Here is a 24,825-nt window from a genome sequence, read left to right on the forward strand (position 1 = left end):
CGCCAGCCGTAGCGTAAGAACCCTCGGATTGCAGCGTTGTGTGCCGACCTCTAATAAAACAGAACACACTTATGAGTAGTATATAACAGTGCTGTACACGTATAAAATACAAATACAAAAAGTTTGAAAAAAAAAACCAAAAACCAAAAACAAACAAAAAAAACATTACTTTGATAGGAAGACCAGTTTTGCAAATTTTTCTATTTCAAAAAAGCAATTATTTCCTGGACAGATTATGAGTGTGGCAGCAGCTTTTATATTGATCTTCAAAAGTATCTTTGTTCTTGACCTACAGAATAATAATAGCACACAGTTACCAAATAAGAAGCCACTATCTCAAAGTGTATGGTCTATAACACATGGAAACCAAATTACTGCAATGCATCAGGCATATTATGTGATGCATCCAAGTCAAAAGGTACCTTTATTAAATCACTACTGATTGACTGATTGATTGATACATGTTTGGGGTTGAGACTTCCCCAGCTGAACTCACCACAGCCTCTACGCGGTGCCGGAACACCTCTGCCTGGCTCTGCTGGATAAACCGTTCTCTGGCAGCTCTTGCAGCTGGTAACCCACCGTACATCATCCCTACTGCAGCTGCCATTATTGCACTCTTTGCAATGTTGGTGACCTCCTCTGAATAAGTCTGCATCTCACTTTGAAACAAATTACAAACACGGTTTATAAATATATACATATCCGTCACCAAGGATTTAAACAACACACATGACTGGGATTATCATATGACTCCATATTCACTGGGACAGTTTGGGCTTTTTTAACTCACACCCCAATGCATTCTGGTAAGTGTAGTCCTGCTTTTTTTTACATAAAGAAACAAGTTAAAAGATACCTGAGACAGTTAAAACACAGAAAAGCCTGAACCCTAAGTGACTTGACTTAACTCATTAGCATGTAGAACAGCTTCTCATACATAGTTTAATCAAAAAACATACAATTGGTGACCATGATAATGCCTTCAGTGAATCAGCCATTTAGTCAGTATGCGTAGTTGTCACTGTTTCCTACACTGACAGCATGATGAATTGGGCATACACATTTTCATTAAATTTGAGAAAGCTATCCATACAAAGTTCTACTATAGTCCATATAAAAACTAAAAAAGGTATGTGTTACATACAGTAAGCTGCAACTTATTCTGTACAGAGAAAGTCAAATGCTGACCCAGAAAAGCAGCACTTTGTTAGAGTACATTTCTTTACAGGTTATATCATGCATGTAGTATTTAGTGCACCCACTCTCTATCAAAGAGCTCTTTAATACGCTCCCAGCCATGTTCTGGAAGCTCTGGTTTGCCGATGTATCGCGGCAGTGGACCCAGATTCTCTGTGGGGACATCTGAGACTCTGCTGTCAGCTGCAAAGACACATGGGACGGGGGCAAAACCCCAGAGGACTCTGGTGCAGAAGGGTCCCATTGGGTGTTTAACTGCTCTTTGGCATCCTGATGTAATTGCTGGGGGCCTTTCTGGATACATCATGCACCACTGAGCTCAAATCACCCTACAAAAAACAAACAAAACAAAAAAAATGAAGTTGAACTAAAAATGGGTCAGTCATTTGTCTTCCTTGAATAAAAAAATACCCTTTATTTTATATACTGCAACAGCTGCCTCAAATGCTCTATATAACTCTGCCACACTAATGTAATTGCTGTGGAATCACAGGGCTGCTGTGACGAACATATTGTACAAAGCATGGTCCCGACACTGGGTTGTTTGTGATAAATAAAAAAACATAAATAAATAAAAAGAAAAAACTCTTAGAGACAATTGTTTACCTACAGTTCAGCAATAGGTTTATAGAACTATTCTCTTCAGTACTGTTATTTAAAACATGTGTTTTTCATTTATAAATTACACACTGCTGGTGTTAAGTGAGATGGGTCCACTTAATTTAATTTTAGATTCAATCACCAAAAACAATACCATGGGCAATTTATATAAAAAAGGAGGAGGTTTATGATGAGAAACAACATTAAATAGCAGTGTTAATTATTATTATGATTGAATCCCAGATCTGCTAAACACCAGTCGAAAAGAAGAATTGCTAACATCAAAATCAACTAAAACTGAAAAATAAAGCAAAACATGTTTGTAACAAAGGGGATGATTTAGTTTAGGGTTACAAATTCCATTCTTTACCATGTGGCTTTCTGCAGCCTTACCTAAACATCTGATAACTAAACAAACACCTATTACCTTTGCACGAAACGTAATTCATTTCTTTAAAGTTCAGTAAATGTTTAACCCACAATATTAAAATTAATGTTTATATGTCTAATTGAAAAAGAGGGCTCAAAAATACATAAACATTAACGTATATAGAATGCAATTCCAACCAGATAGGTAAAACGGTCTGTCGAGTAAATCACATTACGTCATTATAGATGCCTGTAAGATCCGTTTATACAGTTAACAAATGTTTGACTGAGCATAACTTGTATCTTGATTGTTCCATCTGTCTATCACAAAACTATCCCGACCTGATCAACACTACGTCCTCCAATGTCAACTACCTGATATTTTCAACGAGACCAAGAGCTACACAGCAAGAGCACTCATTAGAGCAATAAAAACACGTATCTGTATTTTAGAGCAGCACCTACTGGAGGATGACCGAAACGCAACATTATTATACGTATCACCTGGTTTATACTTTTTCTACAAAAGCATACGGTTAACCGATCTGAACTACTTTTTCAATTGATCTGAAAATGTTTATACAGTTGGGGGTTTTATTTATACAAAAGCGTGATCACAAAACATCCAAAAACAAATCCACCCGCTGATTTGCATTGGGGTTAATTTCTGTTTTTACTTATTTTAATCTCTGGTTTTGTACAGTAACGTTATTTAAAACATATACCATCTGCTTTCTACTGTATCATTTTAAACACAAAATACAAAAAAACCCCGTCATGTTTTATTGCATAGAGAAACATTAACATCTGCATGAATAAACAACCAAGCACAACTGTTGCTACTAAATGTCTTGATAATAAAAAAGCATATATACATATACATATATATATATATATATATATATATATATATACATATATACACACACACACACACACACACACATATATATATATACACAGAGAGAGAGAGAGAGAGAGAGAGAGAGAGAGAGAGAGAGAGTAACACCAGTGTCTGAAATGCCTCAAGGTATGGAAAGTTATAACCATGATCATGCGCACATACATATGTGTTTTGCAGTTTAAAAGTAGGCCTAGTGCCCTATATTAATACTACTGTTACTATATATAAATAATGGTTTCTGAATACTTAACTGCTACACCTTAGCAAAAGGAATGAAAAACAATTTATGGGGACTGCAACACAAAAATAAAATAAAAACAAACAAGCATATTATATAAAACAGTTCTAAGGATGGTTAATTGGGCACACAATATAGTCTATTTCATAAGTGTGCCGCCGCCCCCCCCCCCCCCTCCAATCATCATATTTTGTCTACAATGATCCTGGTCCTGAAGGAGTAGCCAGAACAATTTGAAAAGAAAAGCTGGCACAAACCCACCCCGACCAGACTGTACTGCATCTGTTCTAGCTCCAACATGTTTTAGAGCTAAACTAAAAGACAGTCCAGCTTATTTTCAGAACAGAAAAATAATCTAGTCATTCCCAATGGCTTCTAGATGCCTTTCGATTTTTACACATGCTTCTAGAAACATAACTACACTGTCTTGCGGATATGTCTGATAATACATGACTGATAATATACTAATAACGCTTACTAAAGCATCACAGATGTAGTATTATACAAAATGTATAGGTCGTTTAGTTTATAGTTTATTCACCTTGTGCTTGCAGGGGCAGCACTGGTACATCTACACAAAACTTAACTATACAAAATATATAAATTGTTACAAGACATTTTCACGGAACTCTCTCTTGGCCACAAGATAAATATTTTTTATATTATGTCCCCTCACGGGCTCCATATATTTCCACACACATACAAATATGTTCTGCAATAAATATATTTAAAAGAAGAAAATGTAGTTATTCCAATCAAATAAACAAAACCCACTGTAAAATGGATTACATTACCCAAAAGACAGCAAACACACCACACTCCCTAAAAGCAACAAAAATAATGTAGGCTGTGTTTGTTTAAAAAAAACAAAAACAAACAAAAAAAAACCCCACTATTTTATTAAAAACTTGAATTATTTGAATACAAATTATGGAAACAAATTAAATTTCCAAAATTACTACTTGATGGAAATCGTACATTTTTTTTGGACAATTAAACTAGTTGTGCTATATTAATTTTCACCTTAATAGAACACTAATCTATTATTTAGTTTAATGAGTATTGTTTTGATAAAACATTACTCTTACTGTATCTTTGATATGACTGCAATTAAAACATCAGTTTCCTATTAAAACATACACTGAAATACATTTTAATAAGGTACATTTGCAGTACTACAATTCAGTTTCACAGTAGTGTTAGTGTATGTACCAACCTGCTAGCGAAAATCCAAACTGGTAGTCTGAAATCAATGGATATACATTCAATTTTGTGCAACGTGCATATACTTTTTTTCTGAAAATTCACAAATTTAAGCCATGGTATAGTTAGTTCCACTGCACAGCAATGACAACTTGACAGAAGAATTAATTAAAGCCAGTCACACCTCTTTGCAGTCAGGCATCACCTCACGCTTAAAGAAAAAAGCTAAGAAATGGCCAATGGTGAATCCTACAAAAATATTAAAATGCTTGAAAATAGAACAATCACTTCTGTATAACATTAAAAAAAAAGCTCTTGAACAAGATCACAGTTCTGTTTTTCCCTGATTTCGCATGATCTGGATGTAGTTATTCTTCTTTTTCGGTTGGTATGTGAGGAGTTTGGAATACTCTGTCAGCAGACTCTCCCAATAGCAAGTAACATCTTCTATTCGTAAATGATCCAATATAAATTGGTGCCCCCTGTGGGAAAACAAAAGATAATGCACTGTATTAAAGTAACCACTGTTGCCAGTACACAGAGGAGTATAGAGGTATTTAGTCTCTCTACAATGGCCTATGTGTGCTTACATTACTGTATATACAATAACATTCCAATAATGTTAATTTGCAAACAGAGATTCTACTTGAAGCCAGAAAATCAGGACTGATTGCTCACAAGATTTACAATCTTACCTCTTGGCTATCTCCTGTGCAACGTTATCATTTTCTTTCACAAATCGGAGCAGCTCCCTGAAAAACATTGAAATTAAGTTAACGGAAAAGCACTTCTGTTCTATCTGAATAACGTCAGTCGCTATTTTACACCACCTTCAATATCTTACAAAATGTTATCATGAACGAGCACAATTTTATTATTAGTTCATAACACTGTTAACCAACTCAGTACAGTGTCACTACTGCTTGTTAAGAAACTAAATTCCTCATGCCCACCTATCTAGTGACACTTCCCTTACTAATAAAGCTTCACATATTAGGAATTTTCAGCGATCCTGCTTAATTGTTAACATCTGGTCAGGTTGTAAAATTACTATTCTCTTATAATAAAGAAATCTTTTTACCCGAGATCAGAAAGATCTTGTTTCACAGGTATGTAATGGACCCACGGTTTCAGCTGTGGGTAGAAGAATTCAAGCCACTCCTCTCCCACGTGGAAAACCAGCGAGCCACACAGAAACAGATGTTTCAACCGGAAACTGGCAGCCACACCTCGGAAATTAAACAGGTACCTAAAAAACAGGAAAAACCCTATTAAAATGTTTTACAGTTCTGCTCTGATTTCAAGCCCCTTCTCAGCAATGTCATTTAAAATCACTGCATGTCTTACTTGTATTTGCAGTGGTCTACTAATGGGACTTCTTTGGCTGGAGGCCTTCCAAGCGTGTCCTGAGAAAGTAACAAGAAAAAAAAAAATCCTTTATCAGAGCAATCCCTCAGCAGCTCTGTTTTGTTCTTTTAGCTTTTATATACTTTCAGAAATCTAATTTTACAAAAATAAATAAAAACAACATTCCTAACTTTAGTACAGAACACTACAGAAAAACAATACAGCCCAGGAACACACCAAACAAAGACTGTTTTGGCAGAGTTTTCACAGTAATTATTTTAGCTTTCAACTCCGCAGTTGAATCAATATCCAATATAAACCACCACAACCTTAACTTCTCTGCTGTATGATGCAGTACGACATTCTTCAACAGAAAAGCAATATACAAAAATGTTTCTGAACAATAAAGCACAAACATTATACCTTTTCTGACTTCCAGGCTTGGTTTTTAGTGTACTCTGCATCCACCAGTTCGGGATCCTCTCTTGATAACAGAATAAGAGGGTCTCTCTCTGCACTAGTTCTGTATCGAGAGGAAAATAAATAAATAAATATTAGAACCAAAGCACAATGCCTAATGTTTAATAAATACAACAGTTTGACAGAATATAAACTGCACACAAGAGAGACAATTATTTGCAGTTAACTACACTGATATTCATTAACTTGATATATTAAAGTTACACATACCGGTATATATAAAGAAACTAACCTTGATCCTCTGAAAAATCCCTTGGGGAGCTTCTTCTCCCAAGGCCAATTTCTTGCAGATCTGATACAGAAAATAAATACAATTAGGAATACAATTTAAGAATCAGAAAGAAACAAAGAAAGAGAGCCAACACACATGGTAAAGTAACATCATGGGCATACAGATATTCACATACAAAACAGAAGCATTTACAATCTCCAGTGAAACGCTTTTATTTTTAAAAAGAGGTATTAATATTGTATTTGTTTTCCTACTTTTCCAGATCAGCTCTCATGAGATCCCAACGTCCTAAACCAGTGGGGTAGATTGGCCACACTGCGGGGCCTCCTTCCCAAAATGTCCATGCTGGATACATGATATCTTGGTATTCAGATGTCTATAAATACAAAATATTGCATACTTTTTATGTTGTTTTTACATTTTAAACAGGATAACAGTTTTTGGCTGGCATACATGCACCACATTTCAAAAAACTGTAATAAAGACAATTTTCATGAAGTTAAACATATTTTGACAAAACTGCAAACATTTGTTCCACTGATTTTTCTGAACTTTTTAAAAGCCTCTATAGCACATGGGGCTTAATACACACATTCTACAGCCACAACACATTCTTCCATTGAAGACCGCTTGAAAATCAGAATGCTATGAGGGAAGTTTGACAGGGCAGTCTTGTTTTCTGATTCTGAACTGCCTACCTCCTAGTTTATTGCACAGGTACTCATACCTCCATTTTAACATGTTTTCAGCATTGTTACATTTTTCACCTTGCTAAAAGAGAACACTGGCTGGATCGGGTGCATCCATTTGGGCACTTGTGGATAATCCCGGACATTGATCACAAGCTCTGTATCAGGCAACCTGTCAATCACCTCCAAAATAAAGTGCTCCACTCCGCTACACCTAGGCAGAGAGAGAACATAATAAATGCACACACATACACACACACACACACACACACACACACACACACACATATATAGTAGTTGCGGTATACAAAATAAGACGTAGCCTTTTCTGTGCTCTTGGTTAAACAGTTGCCTGTACAATCCCAGAAAAAAAGTCTGTCTATCACAAAGTTATTCTTGTGCTATTGAAAAAGTAGATGTGTTCCTTATTTCACTAGCTTTGTAAATAAGCCAAATGGAATGCAATGTAATAAAGATGACCAGTAGAGCTTTCTTTTGCATTGTCTGGTACAGTACCCTTCTTACCTGGCTGGAAACATGCAGTTATTCTCGCGGTACAGTTTGTTCTTGATTACTTGGTAGTGTGTACCAACCCCGCGATTAACAGTGTCCCAAAGCAGAGCCTGAGAGACGCCCCCTCGGAAAGGCAAGAGGTCATTCTCCAAAACTCTACAGGAATCAAACACACAAAACGATGAGACATAATTTCTGGGGCAACTACTTGTATTTTAAATGTATAGACAGTTCAACTTTAAAAAACAATCTCATACCTGTAGTAGCAGCTACAGTTGCGTTGTTCACAGGGTTGATAATTCTGAACACCTTCAGTGATTTTATTAATGTAGGTCTTCCACCTCGTATCTAGAAAATCAGAGATGGTGATACCACAGAATTACATCACAAACGTAGTCGTTTGTTTAACAATAATGGTTTCTTCCAAGCAATCGTGGCTGTTATTTCCAACTAATACTTAAAAAATAAAAATAAAAGTATTGTATTTGCATACTGTGGACAAAACATGTGACGTGCTCGGAGTACGGAGAACACTTTGAAAATTTTATGATCCAATGATTACTCAAAACTCACAGCAGCACACTCACCATTATTCCTAGACATAGACATATAAGTTGGTCAACACATTATTTTATGGACAAACTGTATACGAAAAATAAAATGAGACACATTCCAAGTGGAAACAGACACCCCAAACACGTACAATATGAGGGAATCTGTACTAATTTCACAGATCCCGATTCGCGAACTACAGTGTTCATTTACGTAAATTAATTCAAGATTAGAGCTTTAAAAAAATGGAGAAATAAGTGCTGGTAATTGTAAAACGATTTAGTTAGACATTTGTTAAAACACTTTTCCTAAAAAAACATTTACCAAATCTTTACAAATCTGAAAATCGGAACTGTGATTTATAGACGTCGTAACCAGCACAATGGATGAAAAAGAGTGCCAGTGCACTCATCGCATGCCGAAGTGCCATACTGCTTCACTGTAACACAAATACCCTGAAATATGTGTTACCTGACTCGCTGAAACCAAATTTGAAAATCTCAAGCACCAAAATAACCATCAGTAACCTTACAGCACCCATATTTATTCGATCATTTAGTTATGACTGCCCGAATCTACCAGCACCTAGTAAGGTCTGGTTTGCCCCTCCTCACTGGCATTTGCCTGGACGCCAAAGGTGCAAACAGTCATGCCCCAAACAGTCATGGCTGCTTGTTTCAATTCTCTACTTTACAAAATATTTTATAGTCGCATTTTGCAGCCTACTTGTTTCAAATTTTGTAATAATAATAATAATAATAATAATAATAATAATAATAATACCTTTATTAATTTGAAAAAAACTTTATTAGACTGATAAGCTGATACTAGTGAGGTATCTTAAATATGATACGACTACGAATACTACGATGCTGCTACTGATGATGTGATGATTATTTATTATTATTATTATTATATTATTATTAAGTAATAGTATCAAGTGACGTTTTTCACCCGTCATTGTAATTTTATTTGAAGTGAACTTCTTATGAGCACTGTCTACTTAAATTTCTTTTAAAAAATAATTAAATTGAACTAATTCGGTGCGAAATTGTATTTATTTATTTATTTTAAATTTTTGCATTTCCAGCATCAAAATGATAAATTCGCCACGAGATGGTGCTAGTAAACTGTTCGATTTACCGTACATAAATGTAAAACACCCCAACAAAACAAAAACAAACAAACAAAAAAACATGCAAACAGTAACGGAAGCCAATATGTCAGAACGGCGAAGTCGATTTCTACACTGCTGTAGTGCCATAAAACATGACGGTATCTGCAATGTTTACTGAGCGGTTAATTAACAAGAATTTCACAACTTTTTACTTATCCTTTTGCGTTAAACTAAAATGAAAATAAAATCTAAGGAGTGGTGCACTTTTTCAAAAATAAAACATAAGATTGTTAACACAAACTTATGTGCTGATATTCTTTGAGGAGAGATGATTTGAGCTGATAATAATGATTGATTACTGCTGGTTTAGCTATCCTGTTGATGGTAGAGCAGGCTTGATTTGTGCTGCCAGTACCAGCCCACTACCCTTTAGCACTAACATTATAAGGCAAGACTCAAGTCTATTAAGTCCAATTGATAGTTTTACCTTAAAGTTTAGATTGTGTTTTGAAGCTACGGTTGGGCACCAAAATAAATATAAAAGTGTGTTAATTTCCCACCCCCCCCCCCAGTACCCCCCCCCCCCCCCCCCCCCCCCCCCCCCAAAAAAAAAAAAAAAAAAAAAAAAAAAAAAAAAAAACTCATTGTTGCCAGAATTACATCTCAGAAGCCTTTGAAAGTTAGGCAGTTGTGTAATCAAACAAATGTTCATAATTATTGTAACTACCACTAAATGTGGAATACAAAGCCAAGAGACTCTCTCTCATTATACTTAATTCTGGGGATGATTCCAAGCCATTGGTGCCTTTGTGGCAAAATAAGTCGTGTCTTATATTTGGAACTGAGAATTGAATCCCAGAGCATACCTATTTAGAGGTTCCATAAACAACATGTTAAAAATGTACTTGGGAAGTCTTCAATGCAAACCTAAATGAATGTATGGAGATATAAAAATCCCAAATGTTCCAATAACATGCATTGATTATGTGACCTAGTGTAAAAAGGCCAAGGAATTATGTTCTGTAATTATTTAGAATGTCTCATAGAACGTACAAGAAAAAGCACATGTTGGAATGAAGGCATAACAACCCAGCTGGTTTTACCTCCTTAACTCGGGTTAGCACAAAGACTAATGCAGTACTCCCAATGGGATCCCAGCCAAGGTCAGCAATGCAGCCCCATTAGAATTTGAGATTGGGAGCTCTGGATTACACAATTTATCCCACACTCAACATGGCAGTTTAATAAATGGAGTCCCTTCATTATTTTTTAGCTCCACTTTTTACTCAACACGCTTTGAAAATCACCCCTCTAAAAATCTACATGAAAAATGCTTACTGAAAAAACAAACATTCAGTTTTAAAGAACAGTTTTGCAGGTAATGCAGATTAACTGGTCACACTGCATTTACAGTACAGTGGGGTCTGCATGAACTGAATGCAGCAACTGAAGCATAATGAGGTCAGGCAGTTAGGGATTTGGGATTCCAAGCCCTGTATTACCAGTATGGTTTCACATCACATTAAGGCACTAATCATGCTCCTGATAGAGAATCTATTTCAGAAGTCACTTTATACTCCTTCTTAACCTTTTTCTGACCTTTGTTAATCTATTTACACCTTTTTAACAGAGTACCCAAAAAGTACTGTGTAAGCAAAAATGTGAATGTGAAAAGATACAGGGTAACGAAGAAGTTCCAGTATATTTGTACTGTTACTATTTAGCTGAAAGTATATAGTGCTCCACAAATTAAAATACAACAGCAAAAATAAATTCCTGCTTTAAACAGGCTAGTATCCCATATTATATTTGACCATGGTAAATGTGTACTGTAATTATGCTTTCCAGGCCTAAACTACATACAGTATGTACTTTGACTTGCATTTTTTGTATTGTACGATTTGTTGACTGATAATTTTACTAAACAGTACTAAGCACTTACCATAGTATACTACAATGCACTTCAAAATGTTTTTCGGAGACAAACCACATTTTGTTTCTCTGGTGGTAATGCCCGATATACAAAAAGGAAATACAAAACTGTTCTACTGGAATAAACTTGGTTGTACTTAAATACTTTATCTGTAAAGAACGTTTTGAGATTTTTGTTGCAGTGTCTTTTTATGTATACATACTTTTGTGTGTGTGTGTGTGGCCTATATTAGTAGGAACAATCCTATGCTGTATAATGCACAAGACTGTTGAGATTGCAAGGTCAGTGGTTCAACTCTTAATCAGCACACAAGTACATTTTATATCTAGTATCTAGAGGGATGCCTTATACTCCATGGTGCAGTAATATATAAGGAAGGGCCTATTTACACATTTCTACAGAAGGTTTTACAAAAACTAGATGGTCCCCCCCCCCCCCCCCCCCCCCCCCCCCCCCCCCCCTTTGCATGTAGGAATGTTGATCTTGTAGGAACCCAAGAGCTTATCTCATATCTCAAGAAATTACATCACTGAGTGCTCATCTCTAGAGTGTAGTTCACACTTCATGAATCTGATGTGTCTGTCAGATGCATTGGTGGTCCAATGACTTTAGTTGGGAGATAATATTAGTTCCCACTTTTAGTGATAAGTTGAAAAACTACTTGATTGTGATATCTCCAAACTTGTGACATTCATATACCAGTGATGTACCACAATTTCTTTGTGTTATTTTAAACATAAACAGCTTTGATCCTACATAAGGAATGCATAGTAGGGCATATAAGTTGTGCCACTTTAGCTTTCATTTATGCACATGTGTACACAAAGTCTCTCCAGAATCTAGCTATCTAATGTCCAGTTATCTTTTATTTTACTGCTATAAGTACAGAAGACTTGATGCACACATATATTCCAAACTGCACCTGATGTTCAATGGCAACTGTATTCCCATTTCCCTCCCAGACCTCATTTTAATTAATTAATCAACTCATTTCCTTCTTACAACTGGTTCTTTGGTTTAGCTGATAGAGAGGCTTGATGAATCCCTCATGGTGTCATCTCTGTCCTCTTTTCATTACTGGGTTTATTTTTAGCCTGAAACAACTGCTTCCTAAAAATGGTTTTGAATTGGCTGGGGAGAGGGCACAGCTATGAAAGGTATCCAGGGTTCAGCCTTGCAGATTCCTACTGCCTGTCTTTTTTGCCATTCTCTTTGTCTTGAGCAGAGAACTACAGCGGAAGGCTGGCTTTCTCTGTTATGAAGATCTTCCAGTAAAACTGAAACTGAGGAGATAAAGCTACAGGGACACACCGCAGCTCCTGTCTGTGTCTTACAGCCCTTTAATTGAATTGAATTGAATTGTATTTTATTGTTTCACTCTAGCAATTAGAAACATGAGGATCATCTGCTTCTTGCTGCCGTATCTTTATCTAATCTCATTTTGCATTGCGGAAGAAGGGCTTGAATTTCCCACTTATGATGGAAAGGACCGAGTGATAGACATTGATGCAAAAAATTACAAGAAGGCGCTGAAGAAGTATGACATGCTGTGTCTCCTCTACCATGAGCCCATTCCTTCCAGCAAGGAGTTGCAGAAGCAGTTTCAAATGACCGAGCTGGTGTTGGAGGTAAGGGCGTAAATTGGAAAAACAGATTAGCCGAAGCGTGCAAACAAAGGGGCCTTTTTTTTAGAACTGAATCCACCAAAAAGTTCAAGGCAGCTCACAGTGGGTTGTTTTCAAGGTCAGGCATTGCATGGGCTGCAACAGCGCTGTACTCATTAATTGTTGACCTACTAGTACTTATTTATGACAGTTGTTATCTTACAAAGGTGCCACCTTTGAAAATGCAGCATTGTACGCTTCTATGACCATGATGCGGGACCTGCTAGAAGTATAATTAGAAATGGAAGTACATTAGAAATACATTTAAAGGTTGCATATAAAGTACAGTATTCTAACTGACCAGCTTTGCTGTTCCCATTATTTATAGCAAATTGATACACACTGGGAATAAAGCATGTACAGGAAACTTGTTAGTTTTGGGTTCAGAATGTAGGACAGACAAAAAATACAGATTTAATTAACCAAAAAATATAGTCTAGTTTACTGAAAAACAGAGTGCAGTACAACTACAATCAAACAGTACTTCAGTAGTTTTCTGTGCATGTTTAAACATCAATTTTGCTGCATTTGACTATGTATGCTTCTACCTAAGAGTACAGATTGTCATTGCAATTAAAAACCTTAAATGGGATACTTGAAAAGAGCTGTTTTGGAGCTCAAGAGCCATCCACTGCAATGATTTACAGAGCATGACTTTGGTCTGCTACTTATCTCATACAGTGCTGTAGTCATGAATTTATGAGCAAGAGCACATAATCACAACATGAACACTACAAATTAAAGCGAGATATAGTAGTTATACATTTTAGAACAGGATAGAAATATATATTAATTTCATTTCAACCTTTTGTGCCTACAGAGTCAGGATAAGCTGATCACTTTATTATTAGATTTGGAAATTGACTTATGGCCTTCTGTGAAGGCCCAAATACCACACATGGTCTTTCTGTCATCATATCACAGGACGAGCGTTCATTGCACTTTCATTCTGTGTGTCCCCAGAACAGCTATTGTAGGACAGGATTTAGGAATGATATTTGTTTACTAGAATTGGACAAGTTATTCAAAAATAATCTTGTGCACCAGTTCAAAATAGCAGTCCTCCACATGTCTCTGTGCCCCTTGACAATGGGACGTACATCAGCAAATTAGCATCTTTAAATGTTGTGTCTACTCACAGCGATCTTGCAGATTCAACTTTACACATTGCCTGACTACATTACTGTTTATACTGTAATATTATATCAGAAGACTTCCAAATAAATCCTCTCCAGTGTTATTACTGTGGCTGCTACCAAGGCACTCACTGTCACCTATATACACAATGTTACTTGACTAAAATGAGATACAGCTAACCATAATAACTGAAATGATTAAAACTTTACAGTATAACTTGTTCAAATGTTTAAATAAATTCTGCATTGATTTTTTTATAGCAGATTTGAAACATCAGGTCACCAAGGAGATATACATTATGTCAAATGAAAATATGTTTATTATGAAATTAATTGTTTAAAAATTACAAATACTTAATAAAATTGTATGAATAATTATTAAAGTAACAGAGAAAGTCACACAATGCCTATTTGCAGGAGTGGTCTAAATTCCTGTGAACTGCAATGCTATTAAAGCCATCTCAGGGAACTTGAATAAAAGATAATACTTTTTAAGACTAAGTGGAGCCACCTGACTGCATTGAGGCACTTCTCTGAAACTCTTTTTGGTTTTCTTCAGCTCGCTGCCCAGGTTCTGGAAAATAAACACATTGGGTTTGGAATGGTAGATTCAAAGAAAGATGCCAAAGTGGCCAAAAAACTTGGTAAGGCAAAAAAAGATCATAATTATTAAACATTCAATTCCTTCAATGTTCATTTTCAGATGGGTGTAGCATTTTGATTGTATCATCTATAAGTAAACTATATAATTCAATAAAAATGAATTGCTTAAAAACACACTTACTAGTTCAATAGGACTGGGTGTATTTTAATGTTAATGTTAGGCATTCATTCCCAATGGGACTAATGCTACAATTGTGACATATACAAGAAGGCTCATTGTAAAACAAGTGCCTCATCCAATTAGGATGGAAAATAATGAGACGTTCAAGAGCAATCATTTATGAACCTCCCTCACCTAACTTTTGGAGTGAGGGATTTCTATTTTTACAGTAAATAAATATAATACTTTGAAACAGTCATTTTTGTGGTGGTTGCAATGTTTATAGGTTGGTTTTGATCCATTTTATAAAAATCATTTTTTTTGTGGTCTCCATTATTATTAAATAAATAAGGTAATCTTTGTTGAAGATCTTATGGTGGGAAGTATTTTTTTTCCTAAAGAATTATTATGTATTTACTTTGGACAACTTTGGAAAAATAAGTAGTTTATACATAGTTGCTTCTATACACTGCAGTGGATTACCTGGAATTATTAGAGCAAGCATCACAATATGCTTTTGTCTGAAGTATTCCTTAAAAAATATGTCTAATTTTCATATAGAATCGAATTAAGTGAAGTAGTTAGGAACAAACAAAGTTGCTTCTATACACTGCAGTGGATCATCTAGAATTATCAGAGCAAGCATCACAATATGCTTTTGTCTAAAGTATGCCTTAAAAAATATGTTGTATAAAATCGAATAATAGGCATGGCAATTGTAAAACCAGCTATGTGTAGGTTCCCATGTGACAAAGCTGTGTCACCACTGACCAGTAGTGGTACAGATCCAGTTGGATACAAATACACAGATTTTAAACTAAGCAAAGTAATACATATTTATGCATGGAACAGTTGGACTGTTATTCAGTCAGTGGCATTTCATGTTTCTTATTTTTCTAGATCTGAACGAGGAAGGCAGTGTCTACGTGTTCAAAGCTGAACGTGTCATTGAGTTTGATGGAGAACTCGCTGCAGATGTCCTTGTTGAATTTCTGTTAGATGTAAGTACAAAAGTACAGAAGAGAAATAAGCAACTTTTTTCTCTATAACCTAAAGAGTCCCCTTAAGGGGTCCCCGAATGGCTCACCTGTTAAAAGCACTGCCACACAGCGTGCAGGGTGAGTCATACAAACAGAGATTGCAGGTTTGATTCCTGGTTGTGAAAAGATGATATTCAAGTAATTGCAGTAACTAAAAAAAAGTCAAGGGGTAGAGAAATATTTTGAAAATTGATTTGGAAACTACTTTCTCACAAAGCAGGCTTCATTTTTGGAAATGAAAACTACAAAATCTTATTCACTGCTTCTTTACTCCAGAGCCATGTACTGTACTATAGATTTTTTTTTATTATTTATCTACTTAAGTCATAAGGGACTTCATCTTTAAAATAAACTGAATAAATAATACATCTGACAGTCAAATGTTACAGTGGAGAATTAGAATAATAGTAATATTGTTTTTTAATTAATGAAATGATGTGTTTTGCTTGAAAACAAGCTGATGGAAGAACCAGTGGAGTTCATCAGCAACCCCTCAGAACTCCGAGCCTTTGACAACATCGACCAGGAGATAAAACTCATTGGCTATTTCAAAAACGAAGATTCAGAACGTGAGTCTCAACTTTGATTCCCTGCTACTTTGGAGCTGCCATTTTATTTGAGTTTCTTTTTAACTGTTTACTGTGTAATCCGTAACTTCCTCAGTCAGGTTTCGGTTTCATTCTAAAAGTGAAAGTAAGCGCACAATTTCAAGAATACTACATGCTTTGATCTCCAAGTGGATAAATCACATTACTGTATAATAAATGCACATTTTTTAGCATAAGGTGGCACAGGCACATGCTGATAAAAAAACAATACATTTAGAGTAGTCTGCAATGGTGCTTGGGAGAACTGAGGTGCGATTTAAATAAACGTAAAGGAAACACTCACAGACCCTGGATAGAGCTGGGTTCCAGTGCGAACAGAGCAGAATTCACTGGAAATGCACTCATGCAGTACCATTAGGAAAAACTCCCAGTAATAATCTTTTCATTTTGTATTGTTTTCTGTACAATTGAGACTGACCTGGTTTCAGCCAATATTTCCAAGTGTCATTTCAGGCCACGGTCCCTTCCAGACAGTCATTAATCCCCACATCTCACTCGTTATCGTCATAACCTGGCCCATTTATAGCTGTGCATGACTTCAGTAAACTCACCCACTATGATTGTGAAGTTTTAAATAGCTTCTTCTCCTGCTCAAATAAATCACTGACACATCATTCTGCCCTTTACAAATAGGGCATGGTGAAGTCATCTTTCTTTTAATAACAGCACTTTCGGTAGTAGCGTTTGTGGAAGACAAGATCGACTTGCAAAGTCAGCATGGATTCTATCTATCAAAATGTGTAATTGATAAAGATTTACAGGACATATCATGCATTGAGAAGATTCAAGAGTTGCATTTTTTGTAGTATTGTTGTTCTCTTTTTGCCTATGCATTCTCTGACAACTGCAGGGAAAGATCAAGTAGATGTTGTGGTGACTGGATATACAGCAGTGCAGTGGCATTGCATGTGCTAAATACATTTCAAAAACACATGCAGGGTCTTATTCTGAAGCAAGTGAAGATCAAAGTGGAATCATTTGAATTGCATAACGCTGGAAACTGCTCAGTGTAACTTGCTAGTTTTATACTGTTACTGTTTTATTTCTCTTAGATTCTATTTGCCTTTACATTTCCTTCAAAATAGCGGAGTGAGCCTTTTAGATCAATGTAGCCTTTATCCACTGATACTGTTATCATTCTATCATATGGGGGTGAGGTTAACATGGTAAACAGAAATCATTTACAATGTTAAATTCCATTGCCAGAGGAAATTACTCCACCAAAACATTCATAGCCTGGGTAATAGAAATGATTAGGTTAGTCAAATAAAATAGGCTTAGCCTTGTGAGCTGATGAAGTCACTGAGAATTGCATCTAGCAGACCAATGGTACACAAAGATAATCCTCAACATCTTATACTTTCAGATTTCCATGCTTTTGAAGAGGCAGCTGAGCACTTCCAGCCTTACATTAAATTCTTTGCAACATTCGACAAAGGAGTAAGTATCCATTTTGTTAGACTGCAAAGTGGTTTCAATGATAGGATTAAGCAGTAATTCAGCAGATGAATAATGACTTAATCAGCCATCCATCTTTCAGTCTGGTATTCATTTGGTTTTCTGATCTTCCTCCACCTCCCCAGCCATCAACTATGATGTGACTTCCCTCGTTTGTGAAGATTAGTGGGTAGTGCTTTGCACAGTTCTCTTTAATTATCAACAGCCAGAGAGTGTTAAACACTTAAGTAGGTTGAGTCCAAGGGATTCCACCTACTCAAGACATTTAGGATTTCAAATTATGTTTTTACATTAACTCCGCTATGAAATGTTTATCTTTTTCTACATCCGTTGAGTCATTCTTCACACAAAATATTGATTTGGCTTTAAAACTGGAAAAAGGGGAGTGTTGAAACTAATGGGCATAATTCCAGTAAAATTATGTGATTTTTAACTATAATTCTTGGCCTGTTATTTACCTCAAGCATTGTACTTCATTTAAAAAGCTTGGTAGATTATGATTGAATGATGCATTACTCTAAATGAGATGATGTATTTTCCTGCTAGCCCGATCCTTTACAGAATATAGTTATCAATTGTCTTCTTCTTCTTCTTCTTCTTCTTCTTCTTCTTCTTCTTCTTCTTCTTCTTAATATTATTGTTAAGGTCTGTTTTCAATGTGACTTTTGTTGAACAGCGACAGGCCCTATCTCATGAATGGGGCTCTTCACATTGCTTCCAAATCTTGTTCTTTACACTGTAGGTTGCAAAAAAACTTACTTTGAAAATGAATGAGGTTGACTTTTATGAAGCTTTCATGGAAGACCCAGTTACCATTCCTGGAAAGACACACACTGAAGAGGAAATTGTGGAGTATGTGAATGAACACAAAAGGTAAATCACACAATGAATCTAGTGAAGACCCCCATGTACAAATCTTGACTGGCCATTTGTTGTAGCTTATCTTCTAACAACATTACAAACTTTGAATACACAAATTCAGTGCCAAACAACAATGTATTTTAAGTCCATCCCAAATTCACATTTCTGCCACATCATCAAGATCTTTATCCAAACAACTGACATACTGGTTAAACCTCTGTCTTGAACGGCAGTGGGGTCATATATTGTGTTGGCAGGGATAGAAACTGATATATAGACATGGAAGAATGTGCAAGTAATTGACATAGACCCTGGTCAGCCAATTCACTGGGGCTTATTGATGTGGTACTTTTCCTTATTCATTATTCTCTTGTCTGCTCCTGCTCACTCAAGACCACGTGCTATTACAGTACTTGTACTAATGAACAATGGGAACTGGCATGTGTGGGGTTTAGTTTTAAACTGCTTTTCTGTGAGTGGATAGGTTCCTATTTAAAGGCAAAGAGTACTGTTTATCTTTGCCCATTCTCATTCCAGGGGTGTGTGTTTCAAATTTCAGCTTAATGGAAGAGAAAGCATAGATTTATTGTGGATCCATGAAAATCAAACAACAAAAATAATTAACTGAACTTGGCATATATTGTGTGTTGCTTTACAGTGAATTAAACAGCTGTGAGGCTTTGCCTCCTGATCCACTTAGATCTCTGAGAAAGGTCAAGGAAGCAGACATTTTGTTTTTCCACCACTTGTTTTCCAGAACAACCTTCAGGACTGTATCACAGTGTTATGCAGTTATGTAGTTAACGTACTTGTATCAAACATTGGACCGTAACATAATCCTCACAGCTTTTTTTATTTAAAGTAAAGTGCATTCTTCTGAATCCAAAGGTTAGTGACTCTAAGAAAGCAACTAGCATGCACCTGCCTGACCTTGTCATTGAAAGTTTGAGCACAGCTAGCCTTCTGAACAAAGTTTAAGAAAGTCTTGTTCACAAAGCTTCAACTCATTACTAAATATTTTGATGAATAATTATTTTTCAAAGTATTTTTTTTTTTAATTAACAACTGTTGTAGATTGTTGCCTTCCTTAACAACATTATAGTAATAGGCAAATGTATGTTTGTATGACCGTTTATCTTTCGGTTTTCATTTATATTCAGGTCTTTAAGACTTTTAAACAGGGAAGGACAACAGCACAAGCAGACATAAACAAATACATATTCTGTACATAACAACAATAATACAGTTAATTACAAAAACATTAAAACATAAGTGACCATTTGTACAAAATCTAATAATAATCAGCAAGCTGTAGAATTCAAACTTTGAAAGGTTTTTATTTTTAAACACAGAAAGATAATACAGTAAACTGCTTTACAATTGATACCATGTACATGGGAGCCAATAAGCAAAAGGCACCAATATGTGTACATATTTTATGAATGTCCCTGGCCTTTACATTAAACTCAAAGCATTATTGATAAAGGAACTGTCATTGTAGCCGATGATATTAACTGGGGTATTATTTTATTGATTGTGTACAGTGTTTTTTTATTCATGCCTTTCAAAGTATAAATGCACTCTGGTTTATTTCTGCTTTGCTACTTTTTCAGAGCTACTCTTAGAAAGTTACGTGCACAAGACATGTTTGAGACCTGGGTAAGAAGAACTGATTTTGATATTCCTAGTATTTGCAGAGTTAGCATGTGTTTAAGTCAATAATAGTTTCGAGCTGCATTCCATACATTCAAATACCAGCCTAACCAAGATCGGGCTCATGATATAGACTGTGGGGAGTGGGGGGTGGAGCACTTTTATAGATTCTAAAGCCAGTTCCGCTGTTTATCAATGCAGAAATGGCATAATTTTGTGAAAATTTACAAAACAAAACTAGTGAGAAACATCTCAGAAGGATGAGTTAAGGAGACAGGAGTAATAGTTGACATGTTTGAGAAACAGGGGTCAATGTGTTGTGCACTATATTTGCAGCTACTGCACAGCATAGCCATTCCACTGCACTATATGCCACATGTATCCATTCAGAGATTTAAGGAAAATCATCTATTCCAAGGTCTAGTAGGTAACATACTAATAGTAACAGTAATGTTGTGCCAAATGTGCATTTGTTGGCCTGTCTTACCATATGCCTTTCAGTCCATATGATGTACTGTATCTTTATGTTTATTGCTGAGTTTCCATATATATATGGACTTTTTCTTCAATGGTTACTGTGCAGGAGGACGATTTGGATGGATCCCACATTGTTGCCTTTGCTGAAGAGGAAGACCCTGGTGAGTCTTTTGAAAGCCATACCACCCACCAGCTTTAATGTTTAATTAAATATATGTGGTATATCACATTCTTGTTAAGGATTATAGTATAACGTTAAATACATGTTCCCAGTTGATTCCTTTGTTGCCTTAAATGTGACATCCTTATCTGAGAACAAACTTTAATGTATCTGTAATTAGTGAGCTGTAGAAATGATTATATTATGAAATAACATGTATTCCATTCTCTGTTTTAGATGGTTTTGAGTTCCTGGAGATTCTGAAAGAAGTGGCCAGAGACAACACCAACAACCCTGACCTCAGTATTTTGTGGATTGACCCAGATGACTTTCCATTGGTGAGAAGAAGTAGACTCCCTTTGTCATAAGATTTATAAAAGATGTTCTCTATATTAAATCATTTCCTATTCTAATTTCAGTTAATCGCTTATTGGGAGAAGACCTTCAAAATTGATCTCTATAAACCCCAAATCGGAGTGGTGAATGTTACTGATGTAAGTTTCACAACTCATGTGCCTCTTGATAGTGTTTACTTGTTCACGAACGTGAAACCAAACTGCATGATTTGGGAACTACTTGAAATGATTCAAATGATACATTTTACATTTTTTGGAAATTAGTTCCTAAAGCTAAACAGGGCTTTTCTATTCACTGTCTGAGTTTGGATAAATAGAGGCTAGATTAAGATTTTTTGGAATGCTGCTGAATGTTATCTAAACATATATGTATTCATTTTTAAATGTATTGCATGCATCCACAGTCCAGCAGAAATATTAGAAATTAACTTTTGATTTGAAGCCTCTGTTAATGTATTCTGTAATGATTTCTTCTTGTATCAAATGAATACTGTAAGTAGTTCATCCAAAACTTTATATATTTATTATAAGTTATACATTACATAATAATATTATATAATATATAGATATATATATATTATTATATTATATATATATATTATATATATATATATATATTATATATATATATAGCACCTTTCATAGTGGACCACCATCACAAACCACTTTACAAAGGTAGGCTATAAACTGGTAGGCTATAAACTGTGAGTTATATGCAGAGTCACTTACAATATGACATTTATTTAACATCTCATCCACAGGAGATGCACAAGGAGGTTAAGTGACTTGCCCAGGGTCACACAGTGAGTCAGTCAGTGACAGAGGTGGAATTTGAACCAGTGACCTTTTGGTTACAAACCCTGGACTTTAACCACTGGACCACATGCTAACATTTACAGTAGACACAATACACAACAAACATTTTCGACTAGTCTCTGTCAAGGTTGGTTTTGTTGTGTCCTTTTGATCCACAATGCTAATTATTGTTCAATTCTACCTGCAGGCTGATAGCGTGTGGATGGACATCACAGATGATGAAGACCTGCCCACAGCTCAGGAGCTGGAGGACTGGATTGAGGATGTGTTGTCTGGGAAAGTGAACACTGAGGATGACGATGACGATGAGAACGATGATGATGATGACGACGATGATGATGATGATGATGACAATGGTGGTGATGATGATGACGACGACGATGATGACGACGACGATGATGAAGATGACGATGACGACGATGACGACGACGATGACGAAGACGACGATTAATTTATTAACTGTGTATCTATGACAGGATCTTTCATCACAGACATTAACAAATACTTCGACTTACAGTCTGTGCTGGAGTCTGCTGCTTAGAAAGGATTCCTTGGCCAGCGGCAGCAAGTTCAGAAAAAATTCCACCGTGAATGATTTTATAGACAAAACAGTTTTGTACATTTTGTACTTTCACTCTTTTATCCTATTATTGTTTAGATTTCTTCTTTAAATCCATTTTTTAAAAGTTAAAAACAAATAACATCTTGTTTACTGAAGTAACAAAATAATTACCAGTTAGAAAAGGGTCTCAGAATCAGAAATGTAATTTTGTCAATTATCACATGAAAACAAAAACATTATTTTATATTTTAATAATATAAAATATATGTTTGAGAATAAGCAAAATCTCTCTTTGGAACTGAGATAGTAAATATGAAACTTTAGAAAAAAAATAGCTTTAGGGACAAATGTCTTGAGTCGGTCATGTCTATGACAGTTGAATAATATAATAATGAATTCTGTCAAAGCTATAGTGTATATTTTATTTTGAACTTTGAGAAAGGAGTGGTATGCTAAAAAAGTGCACAGAATGACACTGGTAAACCAACAACGATAAGCTCAATCATTTTTATAATGTACTGTAATATCGACTTCTATTTGTTTACGCCCAACGCAAAACGCAACTACAGTGTAAGCAGTAAAAACGCTCTATATATGACACATTAGAGTTAAAATACTATAGGGTTAAAATACATATCACATCTGTGTGTCACACATATTTAAATAAGGTTTTTTTTTTGTAAAATAAGGTTTGAGAGGTAGTTGTTAAGGTAGTCATGAGTATCAAACTGTATTTTATTCATTAAAAAATCTTTAAATACCTCATTTGAATAGGGCCTAATATGTTAAAGTCACAGTCTCCAATATTGTGCCAAAAAACATTTATGCCATTTTCTGACCAGAGATGCTTATTTTGAATGTCTAGTATAACAATATATTTTCAAAGACAAGTCAAACAGTATAGAGTAAAAGAGTAAGGCTTCACTATTGTTCTGTTGACATCTATAGCCAAATAAATCATGTGAATGAAGCTTCATACCTTGCATCCTACTCACAGAGATCCCTTATGATCCATCAATGTACATGTTTTGGAGATTTGATTCCTGTGAAACATTGTTATCTCTCTTTCTTGTTGAAAGCATGCTAGGGAAATTGGCCATCTATTGTCAGGAATGTACCTTAATAATAAAAAAAAACCAAAAACAAATATAAACTACAACTAAGTTCTATTGTAACTTCCTGAAATGACTGTTAACTGTCTGTCAATTGAATTATATAGATTCCTCACATAATCTTCTGTGACATTTTAACATGGAAGAAAGGGTCCTCTTATTTGACTTGCCATTTTTCCATATATCGTGCCGCTTACACTTTACCAGAGATTTTATTACACCAGACATTTTGAAAAGACCTTTGAAACAGACTTTAAAGTTTAAATAAGTATAAAAATTTGTCAGGATGGTGACAATGAAAACAAAAATTACAAGTACATTATTTAAACAGATGTAGCAACACGTGGGGACATATAACACTATATTTTATGGAACCCTACTAATTACTCTAAAGGTTTTTCAATAGGACATTTTTCCTGTTTCTTTTTAATTATCACCTCATCAGGAAAATATGATGACTTGTTTTTCCATCCTTTATCTGTAACCGTTAAATCCTATAGAGGGTTGCGGTGAGCCAGAGCTTAACCCAGCAGGCATAGGGCGCAAGGCAGGACTACACCCTGGACGGGACGTCAGTCCATCGCAGGGAAACTAAGGGTCAATTTAGAGAGGCCAATCCACCTAATCAGCATGTCTTTGGACTGTGAGAGGAAACCAGAATACCCAGAGGAAACCCACATATGGGGAGAACATGCAAACTCCACAGAGACAGACCCCTGAAGCTTTAATCAATCCCAGGACCCTGAAGCTGTGAGGCAGCAGTGCTAACCAATGACCCATCA

General features: G+C 35.6%; 2 protein-coding genes across 2 annotated transcripts; one reads left to right on the top strand and one right to left on the bottom strand.

The window, feature by feature from the left end:
* Window positions 1–1,338: 1,338 nt before the first annotated feature.
* LOC121327858 (protein O-glucosyltransferase 1-like) lies at window positions 1,339–8,972 on the bottom strand. Its single transcript, XM_041272133.1, has 12 exons — window positions 8,799–8,972; window positions 8,033–8,123; window positions 7,788–7,931; window positions 7,341–7,476; window positions 6,828–6,949; window positions 6,574–6,633; window positions 6,285–6,384; window positions 5,862–5,920; window positions 5,596–5,763; window positions 5,210–5,266; window positions 4,528–4,996; window positions 1,339–1,529 (listed from the first exon to the last, which is right to left on the bottom strand). Exons 1-11 carry the CDS (start codon window positions 8,866–8,868, stop codon window positions 4,840–4,842), a joined length of 1,164 nt encoding a protein of 387 aa, XP_041128067.1. The 5' UTR covers window positions 8,869–8,972; the 3' UTR covers window positions 1,339–1,529; window positions 4,528–4,839.
* A 3,568-nt stretch (window positions 8,973–12,540) lies between these two features.
* On the top strand, window positions 12,541–24,090 carry LOC121327857 (calsequestrin-2-like). The gene is made up of 11 exons (XM_041272132.1): window positions 12,541–13,005; window positions 14,737–14,821; window positions 15,841–15,941; window positions 16,438–16,549; window positions 17,955–18,028; window positions 18,789–18,919; window positions 20,521–20,566; window positions 21,144–21,198; window positions 21,435–21,535; window positions 21,617–21,691; window positions 22,557–24,090. The coding sequence occupies exons 1-11, from the start codon at window positions 12,772–12,774 to the stop codon at window positions 22,818–22,820; spliced, it is 1,278 nt and encodes a 425-aa protein (XP_041128066.1). The 5' UTR covers window positions 12,541–12,771; the 3' UTR covers window positions 22,821–24,090.
* Window positions 24,091–24,825: the final 735 nt, after the last annotated feature.

Source organism: Polyodon spathula, chromosome 15 (assembly GCF_017654505.1).
Source record: "Polyodon spathula isolate WHYD16114869_AA chromosome 15, ASM1765450v1, whole genome shotgun sequence".
NCBI classification, from domain to species: domain Eukaryota; kingdom Metazoa; phylum Chordata; class Actinopteri; order Acipenseriformes; family Polyodontidae; genus Polyodon; species Polyodon spathula.